The sequence below is a fragment of the Sardina pilchardus genome, chromosome 15 (genome assembly GCF_963854185.1).
Source record: "Sardina pilchardus chromosome 15, fSarPil1.1, whole genome shotgun sequence".
NCBI lineage: Eukaryota > Metazoa > Chordata > Actinopteri > Clupeiformes > Clupeidae > Sardina > Sardina pilchardus.
In genome coordinates this window covers 11,247,427-11,267,426 of record NC_085008.1, presented here as the reverse complement: position 1 = coordinate 11,267,426, position 20,000 = coordinate 11,247,427, and the positions used below count along the sequence as shown (strand labels likewise).

General features: G+C 48.3%; 1 protein-coding gene across 1 annotated transcript in view; it reads left to right on the top strand.

Annotated features, from left to right (window-relative positions):
• Positions 1–20,000, top strand: part of cachd1 (cache domain containing 1) — a 71,630-nt gene that overhangs the window by 12,165 nt on the left and 39,465 nt on the right. Inside the window, exon 2 of the mRNA XM_062556521.1 lies at positions 14,686–14,748. Within this exon, the coding sequence (XP_062412505.1) occupies positions 14,686–14,748 (63 nt within the window). The remainder of the gene's footprint in view (positions 1–14,685; positions 14,749–20,000) is intronic.

The following is a 20,000-nucleotide window of genomic DNA, read 5'->3' as shown; positions in this document are numbered from 1 at the left end:
ACTACGTCTCACAATGAGAATTTCAGCACAAACTGACAAGTAAAATCGTATCGTATCGTATCGTATCGTATCGTATCGTATCGTATCGTATCGTATCGTATCGTATCGTATCGTATCGTATCGTATCGTATCGTATCGTATCGTATCGTGACTCTTCCAAAGCTTTCAGACGCTGAATAAGTACACACAGTAAATTAATTAATCTAACTCCACCTTGGATCAGTGATCAGAATGCCTGATGCCATCGGATGGGGCTCGTCTTCATAATGACCTTTTCCTCAGGCCGTGGGAGTGGGTGCCCTCGTAGCTCATTGGCTGGTTTATTCGGAGGCAGTCCTATTTGAAACGGAGCTTAGCGCACCGTGCACGTAACGGGGCCCGGCCCAGCTGTGTTTAACGGGGGATTTGGACCTGCCTTTCATCCCCGTCTCCATCTCTGTTTGGGTTTCGAGCGAAGGATTAGGTGCGAGTTTGTTTGCTGGAACGCCAAGCGGGATCCGCTCCGGCAGTTGTTTACAGCCCGTGCCAAAACTAACAAACTTGCCCCCGCCATTCCACTCCCTGCGTTCTATTTGTCTTCACCTCCATCTCTCCTCTCGCTGATTCCCTCTCTCATCTCTCCCACAATCCCCTTCTCCTCTCCTTCTCTCTCCTCTCTTATCTGTCTCTCCTTTACACACATCTCCCCCTCTCTGTCTCTCTCTCTCTCTCTCTGTGTGTCTCTTGTAAGCCATTGAGTTCTGTTGGGTTTTAATGAGCGTGTGGATCAGAGCGCGAGCGTGCAGGAAGTGGTGGAGCTGACAGGCCCGGGCCCAGGCTGCCTTCAGCCGTGCATCCTCAGAGCTGCTCCGCTCAGCTTAAATTAACCATGACCACTCACTGGAGCACTCGCTCTCTCTCTTTCGCTCTCTATCTCTCTTTCCTCCTCTGTCTCTTCTCTCTCTCTCTCTCTGTCTTTCTCCCCCTCTCTCTGTCTCCCTCTCTGTCTCCCTCTCTCTCTCCCTCTCTCTACCCTCAGCTCTTAATCCAGCGAGCTTAGGTGTAATACGCCTGTTAAAATATGTTTTGTAAATACTCGTATTTGTATCTGTTGCCTCCTTTTGCTCTTTGAGGGGGGAGGGTTAGATTGTTTTTCAGCAATTCTCCAAGAAATATCCACTGGTGTCTGTGTACCTTGCATATCCAGTGGAAAAGACTTGTCTCTTAACCCCACCCCTGTCCTCGCTTTCACCTCTGGCACATCTGATTTCTTCTCATCTTTCACCTGGTCTTAAAGTGCTTTTGTCATACATGTGACCGTTATGATGTGTTCAGGTGGGTTTAAGGTGATTCGGACAAGAGGCTAATGTGGATTCGAAGGCCGGTGACCCACCAAGCCAACAGTCCATGATTGGACCAACGTTGGACCTGCATGTTCACACTTGTTGGAACCTCAGTGAAGCCCATCTCCTGAAACATTCAGAAAATTGAGCTAAATCTACCCAGCAACTGATAGTTGCCTATAGGAAAGCATTTGGCATGAGAACCCACCTGCTTTAAGGGATCCCCAGGAGAAATTGGGGGAAAGAGGAATAGATTGAGTCTGCCTTGAGAGGAGCATTTTGAGGTACAGTATAAGTTGAAATTCTGGGCTGAGACAAGAAAAGGGTATTTTGCAGCCAAGGAACGTGGCTGAAATGGCTAATTAGTCTAGCTAATTTTTTACTAATGGTTGTTTGTTTGGTAATGATTTCACCATGTTGATAGCCAAACTCTGCACTGTCCATGTTTTCATTTTTGTGAAATGTTATTTCCTCTTGTCAGGCCTTTGTTATGAGTGTCACACCACATGTGTGTGTGTGTGTGTTTGTCTCTGTGTGTGTCTGTGCTCCTTTGTGAGTACAAATCGGGTGTGTTTATGAAAACATAGGGATGGGTGTGTGTGTGTGTTTCTGAGTAGATTCAGACCGTTTGGGTGTGTTTATGAAAACATAGACTATGTGTCCTTCGTCAACAGAAAGTGTCCAAGTTTCACAGCTCTGTGATCAGCTGATGGAGATCAGTGCACCAGAAACAACTCTGTCCGAGTCCCTCAAACTGTGTGTGTGTGTGTGTGTGTGTGTGGCACGGACAGGAAGACTGCATCTCAGGCACTCATGGCTGCCGTGCCCGGTCAGGGATTAACTACCATCAGCAGCACAGCACTGGTGGCCAGAGCATCCTCATAGTTGAGAATGAGTTGTGTGAGTCAGTTGTGCAATGCACCGAAGCTGCTGTCTCCTCATTATTCATCTCAAGTCCAAGTCCAAAAGCCAGACAGTACAGCCCAAGCCTAATCAACACTGGTCTTGTGTGTCTGTAATATCTTCCCCTAGTGAAGCTCTGTTATTGCTCTTATAATGGACTTTAACACTGGCCTGAGTTAGGATTCTTAAATCAAACATTTATAGGCAAATACTCCCTTGGTTCCTTTTGACCAGCTTTTTGAGGGAAAGGAGATTGTGTGTGTGTGTGTGTGTGTGTGTGTTTTATGAGTGTGTGTTTTATGTGTGTACTTTGGCAGTGTGGTTTCCTGCAGTGGACGGGGGTCGCCCCTCATTAATGGAGCTGCGAGCCTTAACTCATGCTCTGGATTCTGTCAGGAAATGCCGTCACGACACACAAACCACAGTCCAGTGGCTCGACAACGCGCTCCCACAATGCACTGCACTGCGGGAGGAAATTGATGCGCGAGGGAGCATTGTCAACTTCTGGTTTCTTAATTCAACTTATGGCTGCACAAATCTTGGTGTTGTTGTTGGTGTGTGTGTGTGGGCGTGTGTGTGTGTGGTGGCTCTGCCTGTGTGCCTGTAGTTGTTTGTGTGTGTGTATAAGACCTACGCGTCCATCATTTCCCCAGCCAGGGCTGATGTTTTTCTTCCTCTTTCGCCGCGGTCGCTCCCCCGCTCCCTTTACCTTCGGCGGCCAACACAAACCTGAGCAGATGTTAATCACGCCAGGGCGGCGTTGGCTGCGGCCGCCCGACCAGAGCCCTCCCCCTACGCGCGGCCAGACCTTCTGCCCGCTGCACACCTCCGGAGCGTCCACCTCACGCTCCGAAGCCCCGAGCCGTGTAGTGTAGCGCTGACCACATGTGTTGTGCATAACGCTCAGCACTTGTTATCTCCAGGCCTCGGGGATTTGGATCAAACAAAGGCCCCCTTTATGAGCATTTATTTGTAAGACATGATCTCACTCGGCCGTATAAAATAAGATGGGGAGGGGGAGGGAGCGAGAGACCACCCTATAACCAGTCGAACTTCTCATCCAGTCCCTGCTTTCTTTTCTTCTTTTCCCCCCGCATTCATTCAGTCGTTTTTTTCCCCCTCCTCCTTTTTTTTCCGTGGCTTGCTCTCTCGTTCAGCTGGTCCCCCTCTCTCCGTTGTTCTGTAGCTGTCTTTCTTTCTTTCTTTCCCTCTTTCTTTTTTTCCTCCTCTCCTCCTCTCCTCTCCTCTTACATGTAGCCATGCCAGGCGATGCGGTTCACTGGCGTCAGATGAGGTCTCCCCTCGTCTGCCAGGGCAACCTGTGCGCAGCCGCGCCGCCGATCTGAGACACTCCCCGGGTACGCGGGCCAGTTTGTTTTGGCCGGCCGCGGCTGGATCGTTCCGCCTAACAAGCCTTCAGATGCCGTTTGATTGCCTTGTTCCAGTGCGCTTGAACAGACTCGGAGGGACGCTTTGTCGATGCGAATAAGCGGCTTTATGTGGAAAAGTCTGCGTTCGTCCCCCTAAAAGCGGCGCACCGAGTTCGCTTTCCCATGCAGAGCGCAGGGTATCGCAAATGTGTCGTGAATATTATGGGGCTGTTTTTCTTTTGCTTCGAGAACGTGTGTTTTCTGTGTCTCGCGTTTCATTTGTTGGAAGTTTTTATTGCTATCTTCACCTTCTTTACCACATTTTTTTTCCACTTCTCTCTCTCTCTCCCCCTCTCTCTCTTTCTCTCTTTCTCATGCACACATAGACCTACACTTCCCTCTCTTTTTATGTCCTTGTCTCTCTCACCTATTTCTCTCTCTCTCTCTCTCTGGTCGACCTCTCTGGTCGCAGTGGACTGCTGTGAAAACCTCAGGGAGGACTTGGCAGCCGCTGGGTGTGACACTGGGGTGCGACACTGGCGGAAGGCAGCGCAGTGCTGCCAGGCTGTGTGGGCGAGACGGCAGGGCAAAGGGCTCTGCACCCTGGCCTGGCACTGGCCTTCTGTGGGTGGTGTGGGCTAGAGCAGGCACAGAGCTGGAAGTGGTAACTTACCATCAGTGCCAATGGGGAGTCAGTGTGTCGGTTGCACATGTACACACACACACACACACACACACACACACACACACATACACACACATACACACACACACACACACGCAAACCAAGTAAATTGGCCACAGAATCCAATAAATTCAGAACACACGTTTGGAATCACGGCTGGAGCTCGGTCTGCTTTGTGCTTACCTGGTTGTGCCTGCCAGTGTTCTGTGGTATGCGCAGGCTACAGAGAGCTTTTGGAAGCATATGGAAAAATCACCTCAATGCCATATACACTCCTAAATTCCGCACTGCTTGCAAATGAAATGTCTGGGAGGGGTTATTTATTTATTTATTCATTTATTCATTTATTTCTCCCTTTGCAAGTCATGCTGCAAGCATATTCTTTAGATATAGCCATTCTGGAAGGTTCTTCTTTAATACACCTCCGGACAACAGTGTAAAGTTCCTTAGCAACCATGTCTGACCCACTCTGTTTTATCTCCTGGTTTCTCACCCCACTCCGAGCAGAGGTGGTGCCCTAACGTCTATGTGTGAACTCAGTGTCCATCTTTCACTCTGACAGGCCGTTAAAAAGGACTGCTCTGGGGGGCGCTGTGGCGCAGCAAGCTACAGCGTCCATACCATTTCCGGGTCCGAGTGCCCACGGGGACCCAGGTTCGAATCCGGCCTGCGGTCATATCCCGATCCCACCCCATCTCTCTCTCCCACTTGTTTCCTGTCTACCTCTACACTGTCCTATCATAATAAAGGCAAAAAGGCCAAAAAATATACTTTAAAAAAAAAAGGACTGCTCTTGAATGGAGTGTGTTTGGACACCCTCGCACCCCCCCTTCCCCCCTCCCCTCTCCCCCAGAGGGTAGTAGAGCCGCTTGCCGCCACTTTGACCACAGGCGGCCATTTTTCTCGCGCCTGACGCCGAGGCTAACGCTAAGCCCTTGCCCTCACCTTGCTCCGAGCTCTCACCTTCTTGATTACAGCATCGTAAACACCGCCTGGAGACTGACACCCGCTCAACGACCGCCGGTCTGCCAAGGCGGGCCGACGCTCTCAAAATGTCACGTTGACGTCAGTCGGTTTTCCACTGGCGGCACTGCAGAGAAAGTCGGAGATGCCATTAAGGTCTTGAGCCTCAGCAGAAGCTTGTGCATGCACATTTTGGCCAGATCGATTGGCTTTGTAGTTTCCTCGTAAGTCGATTTTGACAGGTTTTTTCGCAAACGCACCGCTATTGGCTTGAAGTGTATTGACCAAGCTGACTGGAGGACACGTCCAAACAATCTGTGCGGATATACGAGACGTTGTGGTCGAGGGCAGCCATAGGAGAGGCCTGGCCCGTCCTCTGTCTCTGGAATGGTTATCATTACCTTTTCACTCCACAGCATTAGGAGGAGCCGTAGGATTTTCCCCCGTCGTAAATGTCAGCTCTATGCCTTACTCCGGCCCCCCTACCGTTTTCACCACCGAGGCGAGTCCGGTTGGACCCGTTCCTTTACATTTGTAGCTTGTCTGGCGGTTACGAGGAGGGCTCCAGAGAATCTTGGCCCAGAGCTGCTGTCATTGGGGCCAGGAAGTAGGGCAGCCCCCCCCCCCCCCCCCCCCCCAGTGTATCCACAAGGATGAAGGCGCCTGGGGAATGTCAGAGGGAGATGTGATTTCAGGTCTTTCTCTTCCCAGCTTCTCTTCCTGCTTTACAGCGGGCTGTTAGCGGCGCGTTTGTGTTTGAAGTGAAGGCGTCTGTCGGCACCAAAGCGGCACCAAAGCGGCACCAGCGGCCTTTGTATTTGTAACACCTATCCACGGGACACACCAGAGGAGTCGCAGCGCTTTCATATTTACCTCCAGAGTTCTGAAAAGGGAAACAGTCCTTTTATTCCGAGGGAACCGTTCTGGTTTGGATCCCTAGCATGGCTGTGACTAGAATGTTGCCAGCTCACAAATAGGTTGCAAACGGGACTGTCTAGATGTATTGTTGGGTACATCTGAAGCCGCAGTCTTGGTATCATTCGGTTGTTTCTAAAGCTGCCCGTCAGGCCCTCTCAGAAGTGTGCGGTGGTGATCATGGGAGGGAATGAGAATGAGAACGGTGTTTGGTGTTCCATGGCTTTCTCTCCCTGGCCTCCATCACCACATCATTACAGGGCCCTGAGTGCTTCTAATTCTTAAGATGGAGTTGAAATGTATACATATACTTGTACTCCATGTAGACTTCCACCCCCCCCCCACCCCCTTCCACATTCCACTCTCCCACAAGTGCTATTACCTAGTTTTGGAGGCCTTTTCTTCTCTCCATACTATGGTCAAAACGAAGCCCTGCAGAGAGAGAGAGTGTGTGAGAGTGAGTGTGTGTGAGAGTGTGTGAGAGTGTGTGTGTAGGAGTGTGTGGGATCAAATAATAATAAATGCCTGGGCTGGTCCTCGCCACTGTTGTCATTGTTATTTGCCCCCACTCTTGACTCCACCCCAACCCCATCACCACCACCATCCATCTCTCGGGTCCCCCCTCTCCTCCTCCTCCTCCTCCTCCTCCTCCCTCCACATGTGGAAACCATTACGTGCTGTCTGCCGGGCGAGGGGAAAGTGGAGCTGGCCCGGGCCCGAGATCTGGGAGCGGATTTCGGGGGGGATCCGCTCCGTGACCGGGGCCTCACTGTGGGGCCGGGGCTGTTTTCACAAAGGGGTTTTGTTATTGTAGGAGCCGAGTCCTCGTCAGCACTATCCTCACTGCTCTTGGCCTCTCGCTCTCCTCCCCCCCCCCCACGCTCTCTCGGGACTCTCTCACTGTGTGTGTGTGTGTGTGTGTGTGTGTGTGTGTGTGTGTGTGTGCACGTGCACAAGGGAGAGAGATGGAGTGTGCATATGTATCAGTGTGTGAGTGTGAAGGTCTCTGTATGCTAGGATGTATGTGAGTAAGTGTACAGAGAATATAATTAGAGAAAAGGTGTATGTTTGTGTGTGCTTGTGAGTCACACACATTCACATGGACACACACACACACAGTCATATGATGGACAGTGGCTAGTACATGTGTGCATGTGTGTGTTTGTCTTTGGTTTCGGGAGTGGAATGGATGCTGATGGTTCACTGCTCTTTTTCATCTTTCTGCTCAGATTTGGCAGCCTTTACTCATATAACGGTTGATACGCAGCCTCAAAAGAGTTTGGTTTCGCTGTTGAACTTGATGGAGTGATATAATACATTTATGTCATTTCAGGCTGAATGTTAAAAGCAGCCAATGCGAAGCAGAGCGCTGTCTGAGGCTCTGGGAGTTTACGAGGGCCTGATGTTTTGTCTATATTGCGTAGTGGTTGCTGTGGAGACCTGGGTCATTATTCTTCCAGGCTTGTGCTAAGTCCTTGATGTTTGCGCACTGCTGTTAAGATCGTATGCTTAATGGACTCGCTGAAATGTGTTTTCCAAAAAACTATTCTCTCAACCTATAATGTCTTCTTTTTTTCGTGGTAATCCAGCACCATGACAAGTCAGGGTTTGACATGACCCCCCCACCCCCCCCCCCCCACCCCCCTCCTTCAAAAAAGTTAGATATTCTCTTACTCTCTACATGTGGAACCAATTTTCCTAACTCCCCCCCACCCCCCCTCCTCACCCCCGCCCTGACATTATTATACACAGTCACACTTATGCGCACACACAAAACACATGTACTAGCCTTCAACTGATTCGCTGAGTTGTATTTGAAGCGGTGGAGGGGAGTAATGTGAACTCTATGGCTTTAGGCTCTCCAAGAGTCGGGGCTCAGACATGTTGTGAAGTGAGGGGCTGGCATTGAACGCTGGTGCCCCGGAGACTGTGGAATTTGATGGAGCGATGCAGCTTTAACAAATTATGTTTACTCCTTCTGACTTTAAGAACTAGTCCGGGGCAAGCGAGCTGGCAGGCTTTTGAGATAAGTCATTTAATTAGGCAACCTGCTCAGCAACAGATCTGGAATGGAGACAGTTTAATTAGAGTGTCTTTTCACTCCTCGAGCATGATACAGAAGGCTCTTTAGAAGGGGCTGTTGCTAGCTTCATGACTCGGTTTTGTGCCGTAAGGGGAACGTTCTCTCAATGTAAAGTTTGATCTCATAATGAAATGATTGGAAGCGAAATGGAGACGCTCAGTTTGTTTGTGGCGCTCTTTTCACTGAGAGACCTTTTTGTATTTGAGCGGGGAGAACAATGTAGTCATTCACCCTGTCTCCAGGTGCACACACAGAAAACATGCTTAGCAGCTTGAGTGTCCTTACAAACAGGGGGAGAAAGAGAGAGAGGGAGAGAGGGAGGGAGAGAGAGAGAGGAAAAATATAGAGTGAAAATGAGCAAGCGAGGGGGGGAGAGAGAATGGGAGAGAAAAAAAAACAGATCAGAGGGAAGGCAAGGATGCCTCATTCAGGAGCAGGGCCCTTTGTAGTGCAATGAGCATGTATGCTGGCGGAGTGGGGCTGAGGCGGTAGAGGAGGAGGAGGTGGAGGGATGGAGATGGGCTACCTGCAGGAGGACGCCAGGGCAGCAGCTCTGCTCAGACGGCAGGCTTCTGGTGTCTGCCCTTTCATCTGGGCTGTTTGTTCCTGGCTTGTGCTTTCTCTCTCTCTTTCTCTCTTTCTCTATCTCTCTCTCTCTCTCGCTTTCTCTCTCTTTCTCTCTCTCTCCATCTTTTTTCCCTCTCTTCTCTCCATCACCTCTCTTTCCATTTTTATGTGTTATTGTTTCCCCTCTCTATACAACCTCTCCCAATTTTGGAATCTTGCCGTCTCTTTTTTTCTAGTCTCTTGCTATTCTCAGAACACGTTTCAGCTGCCTACCTGGTTAAAGTGTACAGAAAAGTGATGGAGCATGTGGCCTAGGCAAGCCTTCTTACGATGGAGAGACCCAATCATGGTTTGGGTAGAGGCAAAACTTCAGTCTGTAAAAGAGAGAGCGAACAATACAAGAAGAAACAATAATATTGAAACAGTACAAGAAGAGTGCGAGGCGAGGTGTGTGTGTGTGTGTGTGTGTTTTGCTAAATAAAGACTCCATGTGTCTGCTGGTAATGTTCGTTGGGTGTGTTAGTTGGCTAATTCTTGGATTACCTGCAGAGAATTATCACACAGCCCTAAATGGAGAGATTAGGCCACCTTTCCTGTTTGGCACTTTGTGGGATTTCACCCTTTTGCTCTGTGGTGCAGCTCCAGATGAATGTGGATTAGGGCGAGGAGGCCCTGGCCTTTGAAGATGGCTGAATTGCTAATAGGTTTATCCCCCTCCATCGCACCATTTTAATGGAAATGCCTCAGTGCTGAAGAGGTGTGGCTCCAGCTAGATCACTGGAAGAATCAGTCTCCTACCACAAGTGTGTGGGTGTGTGTGTGTGGGTAAGGGGGGTGTTTGCCTGGGCTGTTTGAGAAGCAACGCTTGGCTATTGAAATGCCATATAAGGTGTGGGTCTTCAACACAGAGAAATGTTTTGTGCATTTTGTGCATTCATAACCTTGGGTTCCTACTTTTCAATCATTGAATAGTTGGCGATATGTTTGGCGGGGGTGGGGGGGGGGGGATGGTGGAGATTGGAGTGTTGGGAGTCCTCAAAGGGAACGATGGCACAATAGGCAGCCATGGCAGAGGCTTAGCAGTGCGCTGATGGCCCCTGTGCCACGGCTCTGCTGAGGGGGAAGAGCACACCCCCAGAACGCTGCCATCAAGGACAGCATGGGGCTCCGCCATTCCAGACAGCCATTCAACTGCGGGCCAGATTAACCCCGGGGTTGACAAGATTAATGACTACTATGGCCACCAGTTTCTAAGCCAAAGCAGCTGCAGATGGACTCCTTTCTCTGGTGAAGGGCAGAGGCCCTCTCTTCTTCTTCCTAGAGCAAATACAAAGTTTGCCATTTATTTGTGTTTCTAATGTGGCAAAGCCCAGGCCTCGTACCCCTCTGGATATGAGTGAAATGTTCACGTGTCAAACGAGTGTTCAGTGCGTAAGTAGCCTACACCACTCGCTCCAACCCAGACCCCATTTGGTGGTCTTTTTTTATGTTACATGCCTTAAGTAGATGAAATCTATGTTTTGCAGGCTTGTATTTCCAAGAATCGAGCTTTTTTGTCTTTGGTGTCTTGGTCGGCTCGGGGGGTTTGGGGGGGGATAAGGATCTGGGTCTGTCCCCTCTGGTACTTCAGACCAGGGACCGTCCCGCATGTGGTGTCCCAGCTTTGGTGTGGCGTCTCTGGTTACATGCTGCGAAATTCCTGCCTGCCCCGGGCATAGCTGTGAAGGCTGCGCGAGCAGCTCGGAAAACAAACCTGCCACGCCATGGGAGGAGGGGTGCGAACAGCCAGAGGTTGGCTGTTTGTGTTTGTGCTCGTGTTTATTTTATGAGCGGGGCCCGAAAACGACGAGGTTTTCCTTTCTCTCGCCGGCTCCCTCCGACTTTGTTATCTTTCCACCGGTGCGACGGCTGAAGCCTTTCCTCGCCACGCTGGAGCTCACTCACACATCACTCAGTCTGCTCGGCTCTTTGTAAACACTTTTTTTTCCCGCAATGAAATTCCACTGCTTTAGTCTCTGTGTGTGTCAGTGTGTGTGTGTCAGTGTGTGTGTGTGTGTGTGTGTTTTGTCAGTGTCTGTGTTTTTTTTGTCCGGTGTTCTCTTTCCGTGTGGTGACCGTGACCTCCCTTTTGGCCATTCATCACTGAGAGACGGGTCATTCCACGCCAAATCAACCAGAGCCCACGCACTTGCGTCTCAAAAAAATCTGAAAAAAATACCATGTGTGCCTATGTTACCCAGGAGACACTCTGTAAAATGTTTTTGTGCTAAGATCAATACTTTTCAAGTAACAGCCAGTTTCACAGAGGGAGGGGGGTGTCAAATTTGTTCTGCCTCTTTTTTTTGTCAAAGTTCACAAGCTCATTGCTCAAGAACTAGAATCTGTAGGAGGCTCAAATTTTGCAGGCTGGTGCATAAATAGGAATAGTATGCAGTAAAATCACCACGAGTAGTCTGGATGATCCTGCATGGTCATAGCAGTCCCTCAAAGTTGATCAAAATTTTATTGGAGTTCTTGGCTGGGCTCTGTTTAGGCTTACAGAAGACATATTTTTACTCAACATAGGCTCTTGATTTTTTTTCTCTTATTGAGATCAGTAGAAACACTCTCCGAAAAAGCAATGAAGAGAAAAGAAAATCCATCAGGGACTGAACAGCAGACCTCACAAGTTTGAAAAATAATTTTAGATCTCATATTCAGAGCACTCTAACACCTTGTGGGAATATACAAAGATTTTTTTTATATTTTTTTCGTTAATCTGCATTACCTTTTCTTTTTAAAAACACCAATTTGACTTGTCTTATGCAAATCTTTCTTTTTCATTTTCCACCCTAAACATGGACAAAATGCACCATTGAGATCAATATGTTTTGTCCCCACCCGGCAATTTCAGTGATTCAGTGATTTTAGTGGCACCTAGTGGTTACTCTATACAAAACAAATCTCTCAATAGATCTCTATGGTGCATTTTGCCTTTGTTCAGGGTGGGAAATGAAAAAGAAAGATTTGCATAAGACAAGTCAGATTGGTGTTTTTAAAAAGAAGAGGTAATGCAGATTATAGAAAAAAATATTTAAAAAATCTTTGTGTATTCCCACAAGGTGTTAGGGTGCTCTGAATATGAGATCCAAATTTATTTTTCAAACTTGTGAGGTCTGCTGTTCAGTCCCTGATGGATTTTCTTTTCTCTTCATTGCTTTTTCGGAGAGTGTTTCTACTTATCTCAATAAGAAAAAAACCCCAAGAGTCTATGTTGAGTAAAAATGTGTCTTCTGAAGGCCTAAACAGAACCCAGCCAAAAACTCCAATAAAATTTTGATCAACTTTGAGGGACTGCTATGACCATGCAGGATCATCCAGACTACTCGTGGTGATTGTACTGCATACTATTCCTATTTATGCACCAGCCTGCAAAATTTGAGCCTCCTACAGATTCTAGTTCTTGAGCAATGAGCTTGTGAACTTTGACAAAAAAAAGAGGCAGAACAAATTTGACACCCCCCTCCCCCTGTAAAACTGGCTGTTACTTGAAAAGTATTGATCTTAGCACAAAAACATTTTACAGAGTGTCTCCTGGGTAACATCGGCACACATGGTATTTTTTTCAGATTTTTTTGAGACGCAAGTGCGTGGGCTCTGGTTGATTTGGCGTGGAATGACCCAGACGCAATAAATGTGAAAAGCAAATCCATTCCGCTGTTAGTAAGATGTCCAACAAGTTTTCTTTCATGCATGGTTGGAAAAGCCATCACAAAGCCTGGCAAGTCTCCTCACGATTTTTGCTCTTGGAAGACAGGAGTGATCCATCAGAGGTCGCGTTGACAGTTCCAGCCTTGTCATTCTCGCCAAGGATTAGCGTGCTTGCAGGATTCCAGACGGGTATGTTGCTCCTTGGGATTGCGGGCGATGTGTGCCCAGGCGACAATAGGTGTGGATGGAGAGGAAGCAAGCATCACCCCTTCCATGGCAACGTCTGGGTGGAGACTCTTGCAGCGAAAACACCTGCCTGCCTGTCTTGTGCAAACATTTACTGGAGTTTGTTCAGTGTGCAGGCCTGGCACTGGCCCTCGACCCCAGTGTGTGTGTGTGTGTGTGTGTGTGTGTGTGTGTGTGTGTGTGTGTGTGTGTGTGTGGCATCTGCTCCGCTGACTGTATGTAAGGGTGTGAACAGCCACACAGTGCAGGTGCTACTACATTTTTTGTTTTAGAAAATGTTCAGACACGGTGGAGTTGGTGTTGAGTTCAAGTGAGAGTGTTCGATAATGAAGTGCCCAGGAGGAGGGCAGCTATGGACTTGTCCTGCCAAGTCAAAGAGGCCACGCTGAACAGAATAACAAGAGGATGGGCGGGATATGGGGGGGGGGGGGGGGGGGGGGTGGTGTGTCACTATTTTGCTAGTACAGAATTCCTCATGTGAAATGGTTAATGGTGAGATCTAGGTGCAAAAACGATCTCACCACCACATTACAATCACTTGTGTATTTATGAAGCAGGCTGTTCATATGGGAAAGTAGGTCATTCACTAAAATGCCGTCTAAAGGTGTACGGTGCCTGTTGCAATCATTGACACCAAGCAGGATCTGTGACTAAGTCGAGGACAATCGTAGTAATTCTCCTCATTTAGCGGGGAATGGCAGAACTCTAGGAAACGGACCATTACCTGTGAAGTGACTAGATGAAGGGGGTTCCACTTGGACACGGTCTGTGTTTCTTCTTCAAGAACATTCCTCACAGGGGTTCCTAACCACCACCCTGGGGTTGAACCGGAGAGAGCGTTCAGGACTCCTGGCTCAGAGCCATGCCTCAAGCCCTGGCTACAGCACGGGGCCTGTAGAGTGGCACTGGACTAATCCAAACAGGGCGGTCATGCGGAGCAACTTCGCTTCATTTGCAGCGCATACGAGAGGAGTGCAGCATGACAGGCTTTTGTGTGTTCCTTTTAATGTCCTTGCAAAACCTTAGGTACTTTTACCTTGTTGTGCTCTTATCTCGTCCAGGAACAGATAATGCTGGCCTTGTCATTCTTAAGCTATTAATAAACGGTGTGTTTGTCGTGTACTTAGCACTTGGAAAGCCGAGAGCATGTTCATCAAACATACACTCGGATTAGATTAGATTAGATTCAGCTTTATTGTATTGTAAAAACAAGGAAATGTCGTTTGTGTCTTACCAGAAGTGCCAAAAGCAGAGAAGTGCGATGTGATGTCTACAAAGTAGACAGGTGGTGCATAGACAGGAGAAGAACTCTAGTGCAGGGTAGACATTAGTGTACAGTTGATTGATTCACAGAAGATGGTTTAGAGTAATAATGATTATATACTCTAGTAATGATCAATGAAGACCCTATCTATCTAATATAAATAAATATAAATATCTGCAGTGTATTAGCAGTTGCCTTAAATTAAACTAGAAAAGCACTCGGAGAGTGCAGACCTCCGCCAAGCGAAAACATTAATCCCTTCCTGGATGCAGCTTAGTGTCTTCCTTTGGTCATTTCAGACTTTCCCTGAAAATGTTGTCGAAATCCGTCCTTAACTTTTGAGTTATCTTGCGAACAAACAAACAGACATACAAACCCTGTTGAAAACATTGCCAGAGTTAATGAACCTTTCCCTAATATCGGTGACCATTCAGGATGCCTTCCCCCACCCCTTACTATATTACTTTGCAATGCATTGTAACAATTTACACATCAGTTCATCCAAGCAATACACATGAACAGAATAGTGCAGTGCAAGAGAAACTATCTGGAATGAATAGCGAATGCCATATATGTGCTCATTACTGTGCTGAGTTACTTTGACTTCTCGTCTGGCATTAATGTTGTGGTGCACAGCAGGCCACATTAACCGAGACTCTCTCCCTCTTCCCTCACAGAGAATTTTCGACTCCTTTGTGTACTACGAGAAGACTTCAAACGGCGAGACTGAGGTGCAGCAGGTGAGTCATGATCATATCTGCCTTACTTCTGTGTGTGTGTGTGTGTGTGTGTGTGTGTGTGTGTGTGTGTGTGTAGAGAGAGAGAGAGATTGCTCAACCCCAAGAGGGCATGATGCACCATTAAAAGTCTGCAGCTGCCGTTGTGTTTGATTGTCTGAAGGCTATTTTATGTGTGGCCGCTGCCCAGCAACACTAATTCCTGTTCTCACGGTCAGCCAGCGCGCGGGGCCTTCTAACAAGCGGCGGCTGCCATGAAAGCTGCGCTCCGTCCACCTTTGAGTCTGGGCCTGAGTCCAGCAGGTCACTGCGCATGGCCACAGCTTCACACAGGTGCCACGCGGAGGAGAGCACACACACACACACACACACACACACACACACACGCACGCACACAAGCTTAATTGCCTTCGGCTTGATTGGCTAGAGATAAAAGATGCTTTGAAGAGTGCCGGTCATTAGCTCACAGTCGTGGACATCCTGGAAGGCAATTTGGGTCAACATGTGGATAGGCCTTAGTTAATAATCGCCTGGGCAATCAGAGTCACTGGTGGCGGGATGGCTTTTTGTGTTATCTGTTGTTTGGCGCTTGCTGCAGTGAATAATGCATTCCTTCAGGAAAACATTCGGTTACTGTCTTGGACTATGTCAATGTTTGACTAGAATTGAATTTGTATGAAATGTTTTGAACCCTTAAACATGGCTCCCCATCGGCTGAATGCAATTGGCAGCAAATGTTTATATAAAATAAATATTAAATATAGTCATTCTTTGGACAGAGTTAAAATGGAAAAATATGAAAGTAGAGTTGAGAATGTGTGGGTGCGTGTGTGTGTGTGTGCGTGTGTGTGCGTGTGCGTGTGTGTGTGTGTGTGTGTGTGTGTGTGTGTGTGTGTGTGTGTGTGTGTGTGTGTGTGTGTGTGTGTGTGTGTGTGTGTGTGTGTGTGTGTGTGTGTGTGTGTGTGTGTGTGTGTGTGTGTGTGTGTGTGTGTGTGTGTGTGTGTGTGTTCTTACGGCTGTGGTACCCATTAGGCATCCCTCAGCTTATATGGCAGCAGCCCTAATTCCTTCCTCTCACATTCATCCAGGGTGTGTGTGTGTGTGTGTGTGTGTGTCTGTGGTGGTGGTATGTTTCTCACCCCCTCTCCAATCATTCCAGGAGCCATAAGCAAGAATAGGCAGGTTGTATTCTCTCATCGCTGCTTGCCAGGAGAGATCATTGTGTGCTGTCTGCTATTCCCCACATTACCTGCAGCTATTTGCTGTCTGCGAGCGGAAGATTAAGGAGCTCGTTGGCAGCTTGTCTGACGACACCCCGATCGCTAATTAACTAGCACGATTCCCTCCACTTCTGGAGATATGAATGAGGCAGACAGCTACCTGCTGGGACATCTTCCACGGTAAAGTTCAGCATTATGCCACGGATGACGCCTTTGTTCTGGTATTATGCTGCTACCACGGATAGGTGTAGCTTCTGGAAACGACTCCGCGCAGAAGATGGTCTGTCAGGCGGCATCAGGCGCGCTCAGATCTGCGTCGAGAGCGCGTGTCTCGCTGGCACCTCTCCGCACGAGAAACTTTTTGAAAGAGCGAACTGTTCGGAGCTCGCGTGGCGCTTCCAACCTCCAGTTAGATTTATGGTCGAATGGCCTTAAAGGTGAGCTCCAGTGTTTACACTGAGGGTTTGGGAAAGAGAAATGTGAAAATTAGAGCCTAAATTCCTGGCATAGATTGTGCATGATTTGTAGCAAAATAACTGCAGCGTGATTTGTTAGTACAAATGATTTCATAGCTGCAAGGTGCAGGCTGTCTTACAGCATTACACTGAAATGCATATGAGCACACATGATCTCAATTCCCCAAGTGCATTCATTTATGTATTTAACTTATCATATCAAACTGACGACTGCTTTGAAACTAACAAAAGTTTGATAAGAGAGCAGAAAAATGTGTCCATGCAAGACAGCAGTAGTCGAACTCCAAATTCTGTGTAAATATAGCAGATAACCTTTCTGATATGGCATGTCAGGACCTACAGTCTAACTACTGGAAGTTGCTGTATTGTTTGAAAATGGGAGAACTGTCATGCCAGTGGTGTGCAGGGTGGGTGGTGTGAAGGTGTGAGTGTGGAGGGTGGTGTTGAGGTATGGGTGTGGAGGGTGGTGTTGAGGTGTGGGTGTGGAGGGTGGTGTTGAGGTGTGGCTGTGGAATACCTGCCAGTTTTAATACGGCTGACATTCATAGCACACCTGATTCAAATGCTTGTGGGCTCTCTCTACTATTCCACTTAATGCTGCACTCGACACAATCACTTTATTACTTTAGTAGCATAAAATGTTTTGAAAACACCGTCTTGTCATATACCAGGACATAGAATAACAGCCAGTATTTGCAATGCACCTGATGACCAGAAAGGGCCAGAAACACTTATATAGCAATTGTAAAATAAATCATTCCAAAATTCGTGCGCCTTTTATTTGACAAACTCAATAAAGTCTAGTCATTTCACGAACACCTGGACTGAAGGCCTCAGTGTTGAGCTGGTCCACACGGGGAGCTGGTTTGGGTGCCTTTGTGAGAACTGTGCCTGTGTAAGCTGGCAGGCGGTCCCAGACTCATACCTCTTGTTCAGTGGACTGTGACGTTTTTCGGTTGGCGAGTGCCCATGCCAGCTAATGCCATTACCGCTCCGCTCACTCAGTAGTGCGGGCAGCAAACAGCACTTACCTTCTCAGGCCGTCTTTGGACTTTTTGTGTGCAGGAGAGAGAGAGAGAGGGAATGCGTAAACCAAGCAGATGCTAATTCTGACTGACACCTCGCAACTCCTCGTTTCTGTAATTAGAGTAACTTTGGCACCCATTAGTCTACCGCTCAACAGCACCACCCCCATACGGGAAGGCATTGCAGGGAAATACTATTTTCATAGTATTTCAGCCCAGATTTGTTCTATTTCTTCTATTCATTTGCTATTTAATTATAAGATATATAATATACTATATTATAATGTATAACTATTTAGCAAAAGAGTAGAACACATTAAGGAACACTCCTTCCCCCTTCATCTGGTTCCTGTGAGAATCGTAAAGACCAAGAACCTCCATATTCAGCAGTGACACGTTAACAAACCACTGTAGTCATGCAGACAGGGATGTTTCCTCTTTGTTGACAACATGGAGAGGTTGAATTGGTCATGGACATGTGAAAGAGATTGAAATGTGAGATGAAGGGTGGTCATTTAATGTTCTATTGTCTAGCTTTTGTTGGTTGAGTCTAGTAAAGTAGCTATGGGGAAGCTCTTCCAAAGCAATGTCTTCCACAAAGGGTGCAATTAAGAAGCTAAAGGAGCCTTGAGAGAGAGAGCTGCATGAGGATGAGGGTCTTCTTCTCTGAGCCATCTGATAAGAAGATGCCCTCAGACATGCCTGTGTCCTCCCTTTCTCTCTTTCTCTCTCTTTCTCTCTCTCTCTCTCTTTCTCTTGCACTCTCGGTCTCTCTCTCTTGCACTCTCGCTCTCTCTCTCTTGCTCTCTTTCTCTCTCTAAAAGTCAAAATATCTCTCTCAGGCCTCTGTCTAAGATTCATATCATATAGCCTGTGGTGGCAGGTGGTAGCGACTGCAGAGTTTTTCTGTATGCGTAAGCACACATAGGTGCAGCGTATACGTTAGAGTTGGACTTCAGAATGCAAGCAGGAGTAATTAAAGGGGACATTTTCCTCTGGACACACACACACACACACACACACACACACACACACACACACACACACACACAGAGGCTTTAAATGCTTGTGGGCCGGCGGGCTCACGTCTCTCCCTCTGCACCTGAAGGATGGAGTTTCCACAGCGCTGGAGAGGCCCGGGGCCTCATGCGGTGTAACCTGTTCCCGATCGGTCGCGCTCTTACCTCCCCAATCCCTCTCTCCTTCTCTCCCTCCATTACTCCATCCCGCCACCTCCTCCTCCTCCCCTCCCTTCCTCCTGCCGAGCCCAGCATTGAGCCGCTCCTCTCTCCCCGAGTTCCTGGACAAGGCTCCATTTACCGCACTAATAGAAGTCCCACACAGTGGAGAATGGTGGGAGAGTTTCCCCTCCGCGCGTGTTGTTCTTGGTAACACCACAAGCTTAAGTGCGGCGGTAATGGCCGCAGCCGCCAGCTGATTAGGTGTGCACGGTCAATGGGTCGTGCCGCGTTTCTCCGCTGCCTGGCGGAGACGTTTTGGCAGCTCCGGCTAATTGTGGTATGTAGAGCCTGATTGCTGTGGCTGAGGTTTCTTTCTTTTCCATGTGCCATTCATGTGGCTTTTCTTCATTTTCCATCACAAGCCTGTGGAGCATAGTCTCCAAGTGTGTGTGTGTGTGTGTGTGTGTGTGTGTGTGTGGGGGGGGGGTAGTTGTGTGTGAGTATGCCTGTGTGTGTGTCGTGAGTATGCCTGTGTGTGTGGTGAGTATGCCTGTGTGTGTGTCGTGAGTATGCCTGCGTGTGTGTGTGTGTCGTGAGTATGCCTGCGTGTGTGTGTGTGTCGTGAGTATGCCTGCGTGTGTGTGTGTGTGTCGTGAGTATGCCTGCGTGTGTGTGTGTGTGTCGTGAGTATGCCTGTGTGTGTCGTGAGTATGCCTGTGTGTGTGACTTGAGTATGCCTGTGTGTGTCGTGACTCGTGAGTATGCCTGTGTGTGTGTGTGTCGTGAGTATGCCTGTGTGTGTGTATGTGTCCTGAGGATACCTGTGTGTGTGTGTGTGTGTGTGTCCTGGATAAGCCTGTGTATGTGTGTGTTCCACACAGTCATGGTCCATGGATGGCCTATAGAAGCTGGGCAGTGGTGCAGAGAGGCTGCATGTGCGCTCTTTATTAATGTCCCCCCACAGAGGCCAGCCTTATTTCAAAGCTGCTGGCGTGCTGGTTATTAGCGTCCCCAGGGAAGCCCGGGCCCTGAATAAATAAGCCCCGGCACACTGAGAACCCGACTTCTTCATTTACAGCTCCCTTTAGAGACCTGCCGAGCGGGCCCAACACTGATGCCTAATGAACCAAAGCAGCCAGGAGCACCCCTTTTGATTTGGAACCCAATTCTTATTTCATTATGCCGCGCATGTAGCCGTGCTCGCTAGCGCTGTGCTAACTAGCTGCGGGGAGGGAGCCCTTCTGGTCTCCAAAGTGAGTCGTTGCTCAATGCTGATTGATTTAGTTTTTTTTCCCCCGCCACATCCATCCTGTGTGCTGCTGAAGGCCTTTGATGTAGTATACCTCTCTTCCC